The 14,811-nt window shown below is 40.5% G+C and overlaps 2 protein-coding genes across 2 annotated transcripts; one reads left to right on the top strand and one right to left on the bottom strand.

The window, feature by feature from the left end:
* The first annotated feature begins 201 nt into the window (after positions 1–201).
* ptgr2 (prostaglandin reductase 2) lies at positions 202–3,678 on the top strand. Its single transcript, XM_026151605.2, has 9 exons — positions 202–336; positions 423–504; positions 642–760; positions 935–1,126; positions 1,354–1,524; positions 1,658–1,867; positions 2,981–3,190; positions 3,314–3,353; positions 3,430–3,678. Exons 2-9 carry the CDS (start codon positions 468–470, stop codon positions 3,492–3,494), a joined length of 1,044 nt encoding a protein of 347 aa, XP_026007390.1. The 5' UTR covers positions 202–336; positions 423–467; the 3' UTR covers positions 3,495–3,678.
* A 3,539-nt stretch (positions 3,679–7,217) lies between these two features.
* On the bottom strand, positions 7,218–13,224 carry tmem62 (transmembrane protein 62). Its single transcript, XM_026152708.2, has 14 exons — positions 13,057–13,224; positions 12,695–12,899; positions 12,282–12,393; positions 12,008–12,145; positions 11,539–11,584; positions 11,010–11,151; positions 10,664–10,788; positions 10,239–10,361; positions 9,985–10,140; positions 9,724–9,883; positions 9,261–9,459; positions 8,967–9,062; positions 8,615–8,733; positions 7,218–7,797 (listed from the first exon to the last, which is right to left on the bottom strand). The coding sequence occupies exons 1-14, from the start codon at positions 13,092–13,094 to the stop codon at positions 7,477–7,479; spliced, it is 1,980 nt and encodes a 659-aa protein (XP_026008493.1). The 5' UTR covers positions 13,095–13,224; the 3' UTR covers positions 7,218–7,476.
* Between the last annotated feature and the right edge of the window lie 1,587 nt (positions 13,225–14,811).

Here is a 14,811-nt window from a genome sequence, read left to right as displayed (position 1 = left end):
CATCGGTTGAATAATGTCGCACTTTCATTCAGGTATCTCAAGTTAGAGCTTATATTATTTCAATATATACTGCATTTTTTAAAAAAAAGAACGAATTACTAGCAAATCTAAATGTAGACAAAACTTCTAAAAAACACAAAAAAAAAAATCCACCAACCCTAAGCAGTCAGCCTCGCGGGATTTAAACGAACACGGACTTGAGCAGCACGGAATTCTCTCGCTCTTGTGGTCGTGACTTTCTTCGTGGTCTCTGTTGACATTCTGCTAGCCTGCAAACTGATAACAAGAAACCTGTTCGGTAATATAAGCCGTTGGATATCTTCACGTGTTGCTACGGTAAAATACTTTGTCCACGTTGTTTTCTCTAACACTGTAACCGAGCCCACCGCTCACAGAAACTTGACGTTTGCTGCCTGTTTTAGTCATTGCTACAAACTCAACCTCGGTGCTCGCGATATTTCAGCGAGATGCAGGTGCAAAGAGTCGTTCTTAACTCACGACCAGGTGTGTAACATTTTTACTCTCCTCTTTTATCGTGTTCTGCACCTTGAGTTTTTAAGTCTTTAATACAGTAACTGATACTGCACCATTACTGCAATCACGTGGCTAGTGTTTACTCAACCTTCTATTTTTGCATACAGGTAAAAACGGGGCGCCAGTTCCGGAAAATTTCCGCCTGGAGGAGATTACTTTAGCACCTGACCTGAAAGATGGGGAAGTTCTTGTTCGGACGCTTTATCTTTCAGTCGACCCTTACATGGTATTAACACAAACACATGACATTGATACAGCAACAGCAGGCATCAGTAATGACCTTTAGCATTTGCTGTCTGGAGTAATTAAACGTTGTAATTAAAATTAAAGACTACAGCACAGTAAAGTAACAACTTGTGTTTTGTTTTTTTAACTCCCACTAAAACTCTTTCCCTGTCAGCGATGTAGAATGAATGAGGACACCGGTGCTGATTACCTGACTCCATGGCAGATTTCCAAGTGTGTGGATGGTGGAGGTGTGGGACTGATTGATTCCAGCCGCTGCAATAATTTTGCTGCGGGAGATGTGGTCATTTCATTCAACTGGCCTTGGCAAACCCATGCTGTTATGACCGGAAGTGACTTACAGAAGGTCTCTGTTGCTGTGTGTCACCACTGTTTGGTGAACAGGGTCATATTTCCTCTTGCAGACAGGAAGAGGAAACCTGTCTTAATGATATGTACATAAAAAATTACACTGTGTTCTGCAAATGTGAAGGAACTGATTCATACCCTGTGTTTGCAAAACACACTGACTAAAAGCAGCTTACCTGCTACAGTATGTATGCTGATGTCACTCAGGTTTTGGTCTCTTTGCAGGTTGATCCACAGCTGGTTGATGGACATTTGTCCTACTTTTTGGGTGCAGTTGGAATAACAGGTCTCACTGCCTTACTGGGTATCAGAGAGAAGGGTCACATAACCAAAAGAGCCAATCACACGATGGTAGTAAGCGGCGCAGCTGGTGCTTGTGGCTCCATAGCTGGACAGGTAAATGCAACAAGTACCAGATAGTTTAATGTCTACAAAATACACTAAACTATCTGAGATGTTGGAAAAATTACTTCCATAAAATTGTAGATCTATTGCTCTGCTTGTTTTTTTTGTTTTGTTTTTTCCCCAGATTGGCAGGTTGGATGGATGTGTGAGAGTGGTGGGGATCTGTGGTTCTGATGAGAAGTGTAAAGCTATAGTGGAAGATTTAGGTTTCTCCACAGCCATCAACTATCACCTGGAAGATGTCCCGACAAGGCTTAAGGAGAGCTGTCCTGATGGCATTGATGTTTACTTTGACAACGTAGGGGGTGCCATTAGTGATGCTGTTATAGCACAGGTACTACATAATTTTCATCCGGATGGATGAACTACTTGATTAAATGTTCTTTGTTATGAACAGTTATGCCCAAAACTATTCATACCCTTGTTGAATTTTGGGGGGGGGGGTTGTTTGTGTGGTTTGTTTATTTTGTTTTTTTGGACAGATCAAACAAAAAAAAATCCTTATGTAAGTCTCTCTTGAAAAGACATTTTAAACCTCAATGAGAATTTTATTTTTTATCTCTTATTTGCAACTATAGGGTTCTTAATCCAAATGAGCTTTTGCAAAGGCTAGGTGAGTTTTGTATGCCTGTAACTGAGGAGTGGTCTTCCTTGCCTGACCATAAAGACTCCCATCCCCCTTGTAAAATTTTCTCTGCAGTGTCTGTTTTGAGAACCATGAAAACTGGAGTTGCTGGTATTCTGCAGAATATCCTTGGTTTTGTTGTGTGGGTTACAGTTGGCCTGCTGTGAGCTGAGGTGTCCCCTTAGGTATTCTAACGGAGCCTTTTCCATTCTTGATGGTGTGGAATACATTGTTAACAATGCTCTTTTCTGGCATCAGGAACTTTGAGTCACTTGGATATGGTTTTGTAGCCTATGGCATTCTCACGCGCATTTAAAACACATGACCGGAGATCCACACCTAATTCTTTCTTCTTACATTCTGGCAGATGTCCTAGTACTGACCATGAACTGAGAGTGTTTATACCAATTCACTTCAATTTATAGCCCCCAGGAATGCTTTAGAAATCAACATGGCTTGGATTTGTTTAAAATTGTAGAGACATCTGGAAAATACTGAGTGTACTCAAATACTGCACAGTAAACAACAATTGGCTTAATAGTGAGGCAGGTATTAATCATTTTGGAAAGGGTTAAAAATGCATCTGGAAACTTCCATCACAACTATATTTTGCTGAATATCGGCAAAATATAACCAGCCAAGCTTTTATGTCGAAGAGACTCATAAAGGAATGAATTTTTCATAGGGGGATGAATCATTTTTGGGAAGTAAACGGTTTGTGCTGTAAAAGAATAGTGTTGGACGTGATAGCTGTAGGTGTAACAGTGAGTGTTTTGTGTGCTGTAAGCTCAACTTGACACATCGACTTGCACTCATCTCCAGATGAACAACGGCAGCCACATAATCCTGTGTGGTCAGATCTCACAGTATAACAAGGATGTGCCATATCCACCACCTCTGAGCGAGGAGACTCAGAAGAACCTGCAAAGTAAAAATATCACCCGGGAACGTTTTACGGTGCTAAACTATATGAGCAAAGCAGACGCTGCCCTGTGTGAGCTGAGCCAGTGGATTAAATCAGGTCGAATCAAGGTACAGAGGAAATGGTGATGCTGTGTGGTTCACTGTATGGTTCACTGTATAAGCACCTTTGCAAATTGCACACTTCATCTTTGTCTTTGTTTTCATCGCTTTAATCTTGCTTTCACTCTTCAGGTTCTGGAAACTGTGGTGAATGGTATAGAGAATATGGGAGGTATTTATGAATTTCAACATTTTTGTAATTGTATAAGTTGTTGTGGGCAGTTTCATTTTTTTTCCTTTTCTTGCAGATGCATTTTGCTCTATGATGAAAGGCGGAAACATTGGCAAGCAAATCATAAAAATATCCCACTGAAGAAAATCACCAGTGTTTCCAGTGGAGGCTGCGCTCTCACCACTCACCATGGGAAATTAACCTTACTGCTGCCTGTTATCTCTGCCATTAAGTTACTTAATGAGCTGCAGTCAAAATATTGCGCTGATTAACCGAGGCCAGCTAATTGCAACTGAATTATAAATAATAAAATCTAGCAATCGAACAAGTCTTCAGTTTTTAATAAGAGTTTGTTTAGTGTTTTGGAAATTGGTGCAGCAGTGAAAGAAATGTAGAGCAGTGTTGCAGTACTGATACATGATATTAACTTAAAAATCATAGTCTCTTAACGGTGCCGATGTGGGATAAAACCTGGAAATTCTCTGCTTTAGTATAGCAAAATTAGCAGGGCTTTTTCTGTTTTACTCAAAGTTACTGGGTACACTCAGGTCATAATGGGATGGGCATGATCAGTAGCTATACTTGGGTAGGCTAAATGAAGAACATATCCTCCATACCATTACACCACCATCACTAGCATTAACCACTGAACCATCTATACTTTCATGGTGTTCAGGCCAAAGTCTGACCCCCAAATGTTCTAGTAGAAGTTGAGATTTAACAGACCAGGTAACATTTTTCTAATCTGTTGTCCAGTTTTGGTCAGTAGAAAATAAATTAATAACATTATTTGTTGATGCCATCAGTTTTAAGCCACCCCTCATTTCTTCATATTTTGCTAGGAAAGTGGGAAATAAGTGGTTTCCAATATAGTGTGTTTGAGATCAGTGTCATGCTGAAAAATGAAGCCGTTGCTATCAGATGCTTTCCAGGTGGTATTGCATGGTGGATCAAATTCTGACTCTTTATTTCTATGTTCGTAGTTGCATTAATTTTAACAAGATATCCAACAACACTGGTTGAAATGCAGCTTGAAACCATGATGGGGCTTTCACTGTGTTTTACTGATGGCTGTAGAGACACTGACCTTCTCACGAAATGATTATTTAAACCAAAAATGCCAAATATTACTTTATAACACCAATCACTGCACAGATTTTCACTTTGGTACTTGTGTAATTTGCATACATCAACCTTTTCTCAGTTTTCCTTCTTAAAGGATGGGTTCTTTCAGCCCTTCCACCAAGACCGTTTCTGAAAATGGCCTTTCGCGTTTCACATAAATGAATGTTGTGAATGAATTGTGTTCTTCCAGCAGGTTGCTAGTAACAAAGTGTCTAAAGATGTGTTCAGCTCTAAGGAAAGGACTGAGAATGAATAAAACCTTATAAAAACCTTCAGAAAGCCTAGAGAACTATTGCTCAAGCCCACTTTAAAAATGACAAAAACACATGTTGGACACAAAACATAAATAAGGGTTGGCTCAAGGGTTTTTTCCATTACTGCATACAGTATGTTTTTTAAATCTGTCTTTTTCACTGTTTTGCCTCCGTGTTCCCTTCTGTGTAACATCATTTGGAAATGAATGAATCTATACAAAGTTATTTACTATAATGAACATTTTTATTTCACAGCACTAGAAACCATTAATAAAATAAAATAGTGGTCGGCTCTAATTTCAGTTGTCACAAGAAAAATATGTGGCAGGTGTAAAATCCTCATCTATTCAATCATATGCTTCAGTGTTTGAACACATTACAATATACTCCTTGTAAGAGCTGAAATGGTTGTGGAGGCATTGTCAGTTTTTCTTGTGTAAAGTACAGAACAATCACATCCAGACTCATTATTAACCATAATCATTTAGTGGCATTAAACTAATAAACCCGTCTTTTAATAAAAACACAGTTCTGATGCTTTGTTCAAAAACAAAACAAAACAAAAAACATTCCCATGCATAATTTTAAAGTGAGAGTGAAATGCAGCACAGTCATGATTCATCCATATTCATTCAACACTGCCTCCTTGTGGACAGATTACACAGCTTGACTGAGGTACTGAGCATGATTAGAGAAGAAATCCCTAATAACAAAAGTCCATAATTTCTAAATATCCATCTGTTTCCTGTTTGTACACTTGGTGGTTCTCCTATACAAATGAAGACTTGTCTGTGCAGAAAGGGGTGGAAAAAGTAATTAAACCACTGTTATCAAGACGGCACATACTTTCATTTATTTAGTGTCTGGCAGCTGTTCTAGTATTAAACCATGAGGGTCAGATCCCCACAGTTCTTGCTGTGTATGGCTGAGGATAAAAAAAGAAAATAAAACACTTAATGTGTCTTTCAACACATTTCTGTACTTCAGATGAGTTCTTGTAGAATCCAGTCGACTGCTACTGTTGAGTAGAAAGGACTGAAAGACTTAGTTTACAGTTCCCACAGATTAGCAATCTGAGCAACATAGAGAAAACATGTTTGTACGCGCGCGCACACACACACACACACACACACACACACACACACACACACACACACCGATCAGTTCAGCGTTCCCCAATATTTTCACGGACCGGCCTTTAAGGTGTCGCGGATAAATACAACAAAATAAAACTAGTACTGGTACCAGAAAAAAAGAAGATTTATTCATAACACACGTGAAAAGACCCAGGAAAACCGAGTTAACGATAAAAACGATAACAAAAATAACGCTGAAAACCGATAAAAACCCTGAAAACCATACATTTCACACCTGAGCCTCAACCCTCGCGGCCCGGTACCAAACGACTCACGGACCGGTACCGGTCCGAGGCCCAGGGGTTGGGGACCGCTGAGTTAGATCGACTTCAAACACCAGGAATGCTCTAAAATCTTTTCAACCACACTCATCCTGACAATGAAGAATACTTTCCAGTGCAGATTTAAAACACCAGTGGGGAGAAATAAAAATCACACAATAGAATAAGAATGAATAAATAAAAAATAAAAAAACAGCATAGCGCTGGCTCATCTCATTTCACCAAAGCTATTAAAACATTCATTTCGTTTTTTTTGTTTTTTAGCCACCACACATTTGGATTGTTTAATGCGGGTTTAGTTTACTGAGCTACTCTAGGAGTACAAAAACATTGTCCTGAAGTACTACTTGGACCAGCTTTTTGTTCAATTGCTCACATTCCTGAGAAACAAACAGCTGCTTTCTGTAGTCATGTTTAAAGGAACATGAAAAAAGTGGAGGCGGCTTCTCTGTGTTTTGGTAAAGACTGGCGTTAAAGTTTTGATATGAATATTCCAATGTGAACATTGAACAGTACTGGCAGTTGTTTAACTTGAAAACTAGCAGTCATAAACCTCTTGTACACACATCAGCTACAGTACTTGATTAATTTGTACTTCCCTTCATGTGATTATCTGTAATTGTGTGTAAAATTTACTTGAGAATACGATCGTCTAGGTTCCACTACTGGCGTGACCTTCACAAGATGTAAAAGGAAAAGGATATAGCATACAAAAGGTGGTTCAATCCTTTCTTATGCACCGAGTTGTTATCAGAAGGTAACCACAAGGATCATTTTGGCACATCCAGCCTTCGTTAGCGTATGAAAATGGGTTTAAAGAGAAAAGAAGAAAAGGAAAGGTGAAATCTTTCTTATTCATCCTTTGGCAGTGGTGAAGTGGCATTTTGGCCAAGGCAACACTTCCAAAAAGTGCTAAATCTCAAGTAAATGACTCAGCTTAAACCACAGGAGAATACAACTCTAATACAGTATACTGTCAACAGCAGCATACGTTGGACTAGTCTGTCACATAGCTCAGATTGGCTAATTTACCCTTTAGTATCAAAGGTATTTTTTGATTGGTTTTTTTACACTGTACACATTGCTATGAATATGGCCAGAAATGTGCTCGCCGGTGATTTACAACAACATGCATATTAAGTAAACAACACTATCTAGAAACAGGATAGTGAGTGATGTACTGTGAAGTGGCTTCGGATAGAGGAAAGAAAGAAAGGAAGGGGCTGCTTTGCAGGGAAAACTGAGGCTTGCGCCGTGGATAGAGACAGCAAAATATATCTGAGAGTCAGGCTTGAGGGGAAGCAGCGGCGGTACCGTGCAATTACTGTCAAGAGGGAGAGACGCTCTTGCTTGTGTCACGAATGAGAGAGGCGGGGCTTGTCCAGGCGCGGTAGACCAATAGCAGGCTGAGCCCTAACGCCCACGTGCGCACAGGAGACAGGAAAAAGGCCATGGGGCCATAGGTCTCCAGGAGGAAGTAGCAGGAATGGGCCTGCCAGGTGAGGAGGAGCAGCATGAATAGGTGAACAGCCAGAGTCCTCCAGCGGCAGCCCGGCCGCAGGAAGTGGGATCGGAAGGTGTTGCCACGGCAACGGTGGTGGAGGCTCCAGCAGAGATAAGAAGTGAGGGGCATGTTGAAGAAGAGGAGCTGGCAGAGAGGAAAGGAGTTTAGTTGATGCGAACAGAACATGCATTTATAAATGAAGCAGTACCCACAGGTTATATCATAGCTTCTAGCTTTAGAGAGGGAATGTTGTAATTCCCCCACACATCTGCATGCTTTGTCCTTCCTCTTTCTGGTTCATGAAGGGTGTAACAGATGAGTCTTTAGAGGAAATATGTTGCCACTCTACTAATTGTTTAAAAAGGACCTTATAGCTACCATTCTCTCTCTTCTCCCCAGCAGGCAAGTTTGTTTAAGCTTGACTTTGGGTTTAATTTTCTTTCTGCCACTTTCTGCCAGATTTTGCCACTGTATATTTACTTTCAGTTTAAATAAAGAATTTTCAGTTCTCTTTAACTCCATTATTTGCGACATTGCCCAATTATGTCTGACCTTTGATCCAGTTCGTGGCAATATGACCCAACCAGTGATTTTTTCCATCCTAAAGAGTTTGTTTTCAGGAATCATGATCATTATTATTATTATTATTAAGTACTTTAGGGGAACTTCTGAAATGCTCCCTTCATTTCCATGTCACTGATTTATTTTTCTACAGGTCCTGACCAAGCTTTCCACCTCTAAGGGTGCCACAGTGTTGACAAGCTGTTAGTTTTTCCTATCCAACAGTCAGTGCTGGGCAGGAAGTTCACAGTTCCTAAGAGTTGCTGAAAACAAAATTAATTTAAATGTAAAGCAAATATGTTCAGTAACAGTCTACAGCTGGACATATAACATGTATGCACAGAATCACAGAGAGGCTAATGTGTCCAAAACAAGGAGGGAAAAAATTCAATGTTCTTACTTGAACAACTCCAACCACATAGGTGAGACTGCCCTCTAGGAAATGTCCATCAATGAATACTCCAAAGGCAAAGCAGGCCCCACTGTGGCCATCAATCAGCTCTCCTATGAACCATGGGCCTGAAGGAAGAGAGGAATGGATTACAGCAACATAGGAGAGATTACTGGGTAATCTTGTAAAAACCAGATGTTATTTGTACATTGCTTTGTACAAACTTCAAATCTGGCAATCACAAACAACTCTATTGTTTATTACACATGACAGATACAGTGTAGAATGGCAGATAAAATAAAATTTTTGACAAAGAGGATGGAAAAAGTTAAATGGGAATAAGGCACAGCATTAAACTCACCTAAGGCCGTGCACAGGTTGAACAGTAGCAGAGAGTAGTAGAAAGTGTCTATTTTACTGACCAAGCGGAGTGACATACACACTTGAGAGGTCAATCCTGTAGACATAATGAAATACCAAACATCTATGATTGCGCACAGTGCAGAAAGACTTCTTATAGTGTGCATTTTAAAAGCTGACATTGACATCCTTATTGAGAACCCTGTCTGTGTCTCAAGTTCAGTGCGACTGAACCTGAACAGTCTGTTACATTATGATGGTGTATTTATCTGAAGGTTAGTCAGAGACAGCTCACCTCTGCCCGAGAGAATAGGCATAAACCTGAAGGCCATGAGAACACCGATATTCAGCAGCATCATGAATATAAAGGCCACACGACCCAGGACGTAGTGATCTGTGAGGAGGATGAAAGACTGCACGAAGCCGAAGGTAGGAGTCAGATCGCCCTCCAGAGTAAAGTGCTGCTCCCGCACTGATGACCGGCCTGCCGCGTCCTGACTCACATGCACATGTAGAAAGACAAGAAGTTCTTAGTTTTTAGAGAAAGGTAGGAGCATTTTTTTAAAAGTATGAGAGTACAACAAACCCCGAGCCACCAGTGGGTGTTTTCTAGCTACAATTCCCAGACAGCAAATCTAATACAGCTATTCATAATTCAACAAAGGAAAACAAATCTTCTTAATCTAATAAAAGACCCATGAAATATTCAAAAGTCTCAGAACACAATAAAGTGGAAGATAAATGAATGTTGCACCGACCTCCACTTTAACTCTGATTGTATGCAGTCCTGTGAGGTAAAGAGATGGATCCCATAGCAGAACATAAAGGGGGCCTCCAGCAGAGTGACCTTTCCCCAGTGGTTCCCCATCTACACTCACATGCACCGCAGTGATCGGGGCCTCTGAGAAGGCCAAGATCCTTCAGAAAAGGAAAGAAAATGAATTCTTAAATATTAGAAATTGAAATTCATTTCCACTGGAACATAAGAAAACAGAAAATTCAACGCATAGACAAAACACCTGATGTGCGTCGACCTTCGTATCCGACCCAGTGCCTCCACCCCTGGGTGCAGATATTGTGCATCCTTGGGGTTCGTGATGAGCACTGCAGGCCACTGCTCAAACCTCAGATCAGAGAAACTCAGCAGGTCATGGTCAAAGGCCAGAACTCTGTACCTGTAGAAAGATGTTAGAAAAATATGGGCGATAATACGACAGAAACAGAAATACAAGTAAGAAAATTACTGTTAGAAACACCTATTGAATATAAACACCTGCGATTGTCCATCCAGTCGCCCAGCTCCAGCTCCAGAGTGCCTTGGGGATGCCGGCTGTGCAGCACAGGCATGAGGCCACCCAGAGTGTGCAGATGGCCGCACAGATATGCAACTGCAGATCTTAACACAAAAACGTAGAAATTTTAGTTAGACTTGTTAAGTGTCTGCAAACAGAGGCAGTTGAAGATGTACGATACTTTACTCCACAGCATGAATTTGAAACATGCAGCCAGTCAAAATGCTTCTTACTTTTGTTTTTTATCATTCTAAGACTGAGACACAATTTTAGCTTGCAGCCAAAAGGAGGAGGTTGCTGAATGTTTGCACCATGACGTGATGGAAAAAAGGTTTCATTTCCTCAGCTCACCCTTAAAATAAAAATAGGAAGAAAAAAAAGATTCAAAATCGGGGATTGTTCTTGCCTCATCATGTCTCGTACTCCTGAAGAAGGAGAGACGATGGTGGAGGTGGTGTAATGGCCAAACCAGATCGACTGGTTGCTTTTCAGACTCTCAGCTCTGAACGTGTCCAGCAAGTCCATTTGAGTCTGTCAGATATGACAAAAAAACTTCATGTTTATGAAAACTGACAGCTAAGCAGATACTTTCGTTATTGCTACTCAGAAACTAAAACACTGTGCGTTTACCGTTTTCTTTCCTGTTTTCTCTACCGTTTGTTGGACCACATTTTCTAACAGAGGTCCTTCAAGAACTGGGCTCTTTCTAAAGATCTCAGAATTGTTCATGAAGAGATGTTGCACAAACTCACCTGGTTGAGAATACCAAAGAAATTGTACGGCCTCTTGGGGCCTGGAGTCAGGGTGGCATCCACACAGACAAAGGAGTAGTTGCCAAAGGGGGTCGTGTGAACGTAGTGGAAAGAGCCTACTTTCTGATTGGCTGAGTATTTCCTAGAATAAAAATTGAGAAACGTTACACATGAGCATCAAGCTACTGTACAGCATAAAACAGATTTTTTTAAAATAAATAAATAAATGCGATCTTTAAAGAATATCGGGAAGATTAAAGACCAGCCAGCGCTAACAGAAGCATCACCAATGTCACATAAAACATGAAAAGAAAAAAAAGAAAAAAAAGAAACAGCGTGTTCGTGTAGGTCCTGCTTCTATTTTTGTCGTCAGGATGTTCACATAGCTGAACTATTAATGGAAAACAAGTCTGCAACTATACTGGTTTAAGGGCGTCAAATGCCACAGCATACTCCAATCAGCTTTCTCTTGTTGCTGTGAAATGCAGTAAGGGGCTATCCTGGCCATTTACTGGTACTTTGTACTAACCTGTAATAATTGGTGGTGCTGTCCAGTGAAATAATGTTGAAAGCATCTGTGAGGAAAAATGAAATAACTGTGAGATTAAGCAGTGTACAAGCTGTATGGGAGTTGACCGATGAACTATTCTTGTACTGTATTGTAACAAAGAAAAATCTCCCTTTACTAAAGGACCCACAGATAAACATCCGGGAAACACATCAGCAGCTGTAATCAGCAGCAGAATAGTTGTCAGAGCCACCGCAGATCCAATGAACAGCTTTCCCTTTTTTTGACAGTTACAAATTCAGGGTGTCTTGTTTCACATCCAGTCACAGACAAAGGGAAGGGGAGGGGTAGAACCACTTCCTGTGGGATGCTCCATGGATTCTTCTGAAAATCTTAGCTGTACACTCGGCACACTGAAGATGTTTCAGCTGAATCAGTGAGCCTTGAGAAACCATAGTAATTTTTTTTTTAAAGTGCCATGGTTAATCACCGTGATTTCCGCGGATGTCAATCCACTTGGTGCGCTCCATTACACGTGACCTCTTTAGGATGTTGTGGTACGCCTGCCACTCCACCTCGTGCTGGAGGGATCCCACCTTACTCTCTGTTTTAGCATCAGTCAGATCCCCTGGGGTAAAGGAAAAAAGGAGGAAATCTCTGTAAGCAAACTGTCATCTGATGGCAATGCACGAACTTGAGCCACACCCAATCAGTCATATTATAATGCAAAGAATTTAACAGGAACTAGTTAGAGATCACTGTACCTGTTGCAAGCACAAGAGCTGGTTTGATCACCTCTATGGTGTCGGTGCAGAACTTTTCAAAGTCTGGGATGCGCCTTGGGTCATGAAATCGACTAATGTGAATATCGGACACCTTGAATTACACACACACACACACACACACACAAATGGAGGTGAGGGGTAAAGGCAAATATTTTAAATGGGGCTCTGTGACATTTTCAGCTCTTGTGGTATAAAGGCTATAGAACAAGAGTCTGGCTCAGAGTTGCTGTGTTTCTGTGTTGAAACACCTTTTCACCCAACATCGGAGCACTTCTGTGGACACTGACCCCTTTCTGTCAATCATTCAGAGCTTAACCCTAACACAAAGTCAAACGCCTGTATTGTATACACACTAGATGTAAATAATCACTACAGACGGAATAATAGCCCACCTGTACAAACCAGAATATATTGTTCAAGTGTTCGCCGGGAAATGGTGGAGAACTCCCCTTAGATTCAGCTTCATCACCGACAGTCGGGTGCTGAACGCTCCGTTTAGGGTGCCAAGCCGTGTCATAGCTGTCCAGCACCCAGGAGGTGATGCACGCCAGGGCCAGTCCGAGGATAACCAGTGCACCAAACAGCTTCAGCATCCTCCTGTAGTGGCGAGAAAGGGGGGCTAGCTGCCGCTGTCTATCCCGGACAGAAAAAAAGCTAGCTACTGGTGGAAACAGCTAAGGGCACGAATCACACTAACATTAACTACAGATATAACAGACAACTGAGCTACATGGCTAAGAGCTAAGGCTCAGACCGTTTCTGTCGCTGCCATCGCGGCCACACGGGATGCATTGAAGTGCGTGGTTCATTCACAGCTCCGTTCAGCTGCCTTCGGAGGCGGAGGAGGTAGCACGGCAGGTTAGCCAGCAGCTAGCTTCCTGCCTACCAGCTACCAACACAGCTCTGACCGGGTGGAAGGGGGGACGTCACCAACAATGACGAGGCAGCGTTATGACAGACAGAGCTCCCACTCTGACATTGTTTTTCAGAGCTCGGTAATGCTAACACACCTGCCATCGCGAGGACTTTCGGGAACACCAAAGCAATTGTCAACTTCGGGTTTTTGTAATCATTTATTCTCCAAAACCATTTTTTAAAAAGGAAATAATTAAAGCTTTCGCACAGTTTTTAACTATGCCATTTGATATACGGAACTGCAAACGCTTGACAGGAACTGGCTGCTATTTGAAAGATGAATAAATGAATAAATAGACAGATGAATAGATGAATATATTTATTTTAAAGATAGAAAAAAGGAAAGGACCCTTCACTTTATATTTTTTTTCTGTCTTTTTCTGTGGGGCGGGATTTTGTAAAAAAAAAAAAATCCAGCTCGAGCATCAAAGATACAATTTTTTTAAAGCATTTTTCAGTATTTATTTTCCACATCTTTGCTCAGATACACCCATTATATAATAATTCAGAATGTTACAAAGGCAATAGATCAAACCCTTGTGAGGTAATAAAACATTTCTGATCATTTTATCAATCGTGACATGGCAACAGGGTTTAAGTTAGAGTATCAGGGTTGCAAAAAATGACTCGCCTGAATGGATATATCCTTTTATTTGTAGATTATGACATATTTGCGACAAATAAATACTCGGGACCACAAAACTGTTGTTAATATAATAATATTTTGTATTTTTTTAATATGCATTTCTTATGTTAATGTTATATGATAGCAGGGTTGCAAATCAGCACTAGTATTAGTGTTTTATCAGAAAAAGATATTATCTGTGGAATTTAATGATCTGTGAAAGTCAAGGATGTATTTATGTAAATAAAAGGACAGAAACTCTGAAATGAGTTTGTCTTCTTTTGATAACATGGGCAATGGGTTTGCAGTTAGAGTGACACACTCAGTCTTCAGAAATCACTGGAAAAAGACAAAATACCTCAAAGAGGACTGACCTTTGGTCAACCCATGGTGCTAGCACATGACTCAACCATGTCACTTCTTCTTTGTCAGGTTGTCTCCCTGTTTTCGTCTCTTCCTCCTCCAGGCTAAATAGGTTTTGGTAACTGAGATGCATATATGTTGTGAATGGTTTCCTTTTAAAAAAAATATGCTGATAGTAAATGGTTTGATATTTCTAAATGAGATCTTCTCAGAGGTTCTCAAAGGCCATTTTGTATTTTTAAATAATGTTTTTCAAACCAACAATAGGTTTACGTTTTGTCTCAGGAATGGTGTATTTACACAGCAAATGCATACCTTAGTATTTATGAATTCATTATTTTCAAATTATGGCTGGGACAGAAAATGTCCTGCAATCGTATGTTGACCCAGATATCTGCAAATAGGAGGATACTTGTGGCTGTGGCTGATGTTTATCTGATGTTCCACAGCACTTTTGTGCGGGCTAAATTCTCAAAAATAGTGTGACAAAGAGCTTAAAGGCTTTAAAAAATACTGAGAATTCTTTGATCCCCTGACAGAAAAGAGAGAATAAATAACAAAAATAAAATGAATGAGAGTACACATTAAAAGAAAGTAAGTCAAAGT

The sequence above is a fragment of the Astatotilapia calliptera genome, chromosome 19 (assembly GCF_964374335.1).
Source record: "Astatotilapia calliptera chromosome 19, fAstCal68.1, whole genome shotgun sequence".
Taxonomy (NCBI): Eukaryota; Metazoa; Chordata; class Actinopteri; order Cichliformes; family Cichlidae; genus Astatotilapia; species Astatotilapia calliptera.
This window is presented reverse-complemented; position numbering and strand designations above follow the sequence as displayed.

Excerpts from the sequence above, each read along its gene's own strand:
- ptgr2 (XM_026151605.2), top strand. The coding sequence starts at position 468 with ATGCAGGTGCAAAGAGTCGTTCTTAACTCACGACCAG. Across the intron at positions 3,191-3,313 it reads TTAAATCAGGTCGAATCAAG|GTTCTGGAAACTGTGGTGAA; the intron begins GTACAGAGGAAA and ends TTCACTCTTCAG. Across the intron at positions 3,354-3,429 it reads TGGTATAGAGAATATGGGAG|ATGCATTTTGCTCTATGATG; the intron begins GTATTTATGAAT and ends CTTTTCTTGCAG.
- tmem62 (XM_026152708.2), bottom strand. The coding sequence starts at position 13,094 with ATGCATCCCGTGTGGCCGCGATGGCAGCGACAGAAACG. Across the intron at positions 12,394-12,694 it reads ATATATTCTGGTTTGTACAG|GTGTCCGATATTCACATTAG; the intron begins GTGGGCTATTAT and ends GTGTAATTCAAG. Across the intron at positions 11,152-11,538 it reads AGCACCACCAATTATTACAG|GAAATACTCAGCCAATCAGA; the intron begins GTTAGTACAAAG and ends TTTTTATTCTAG.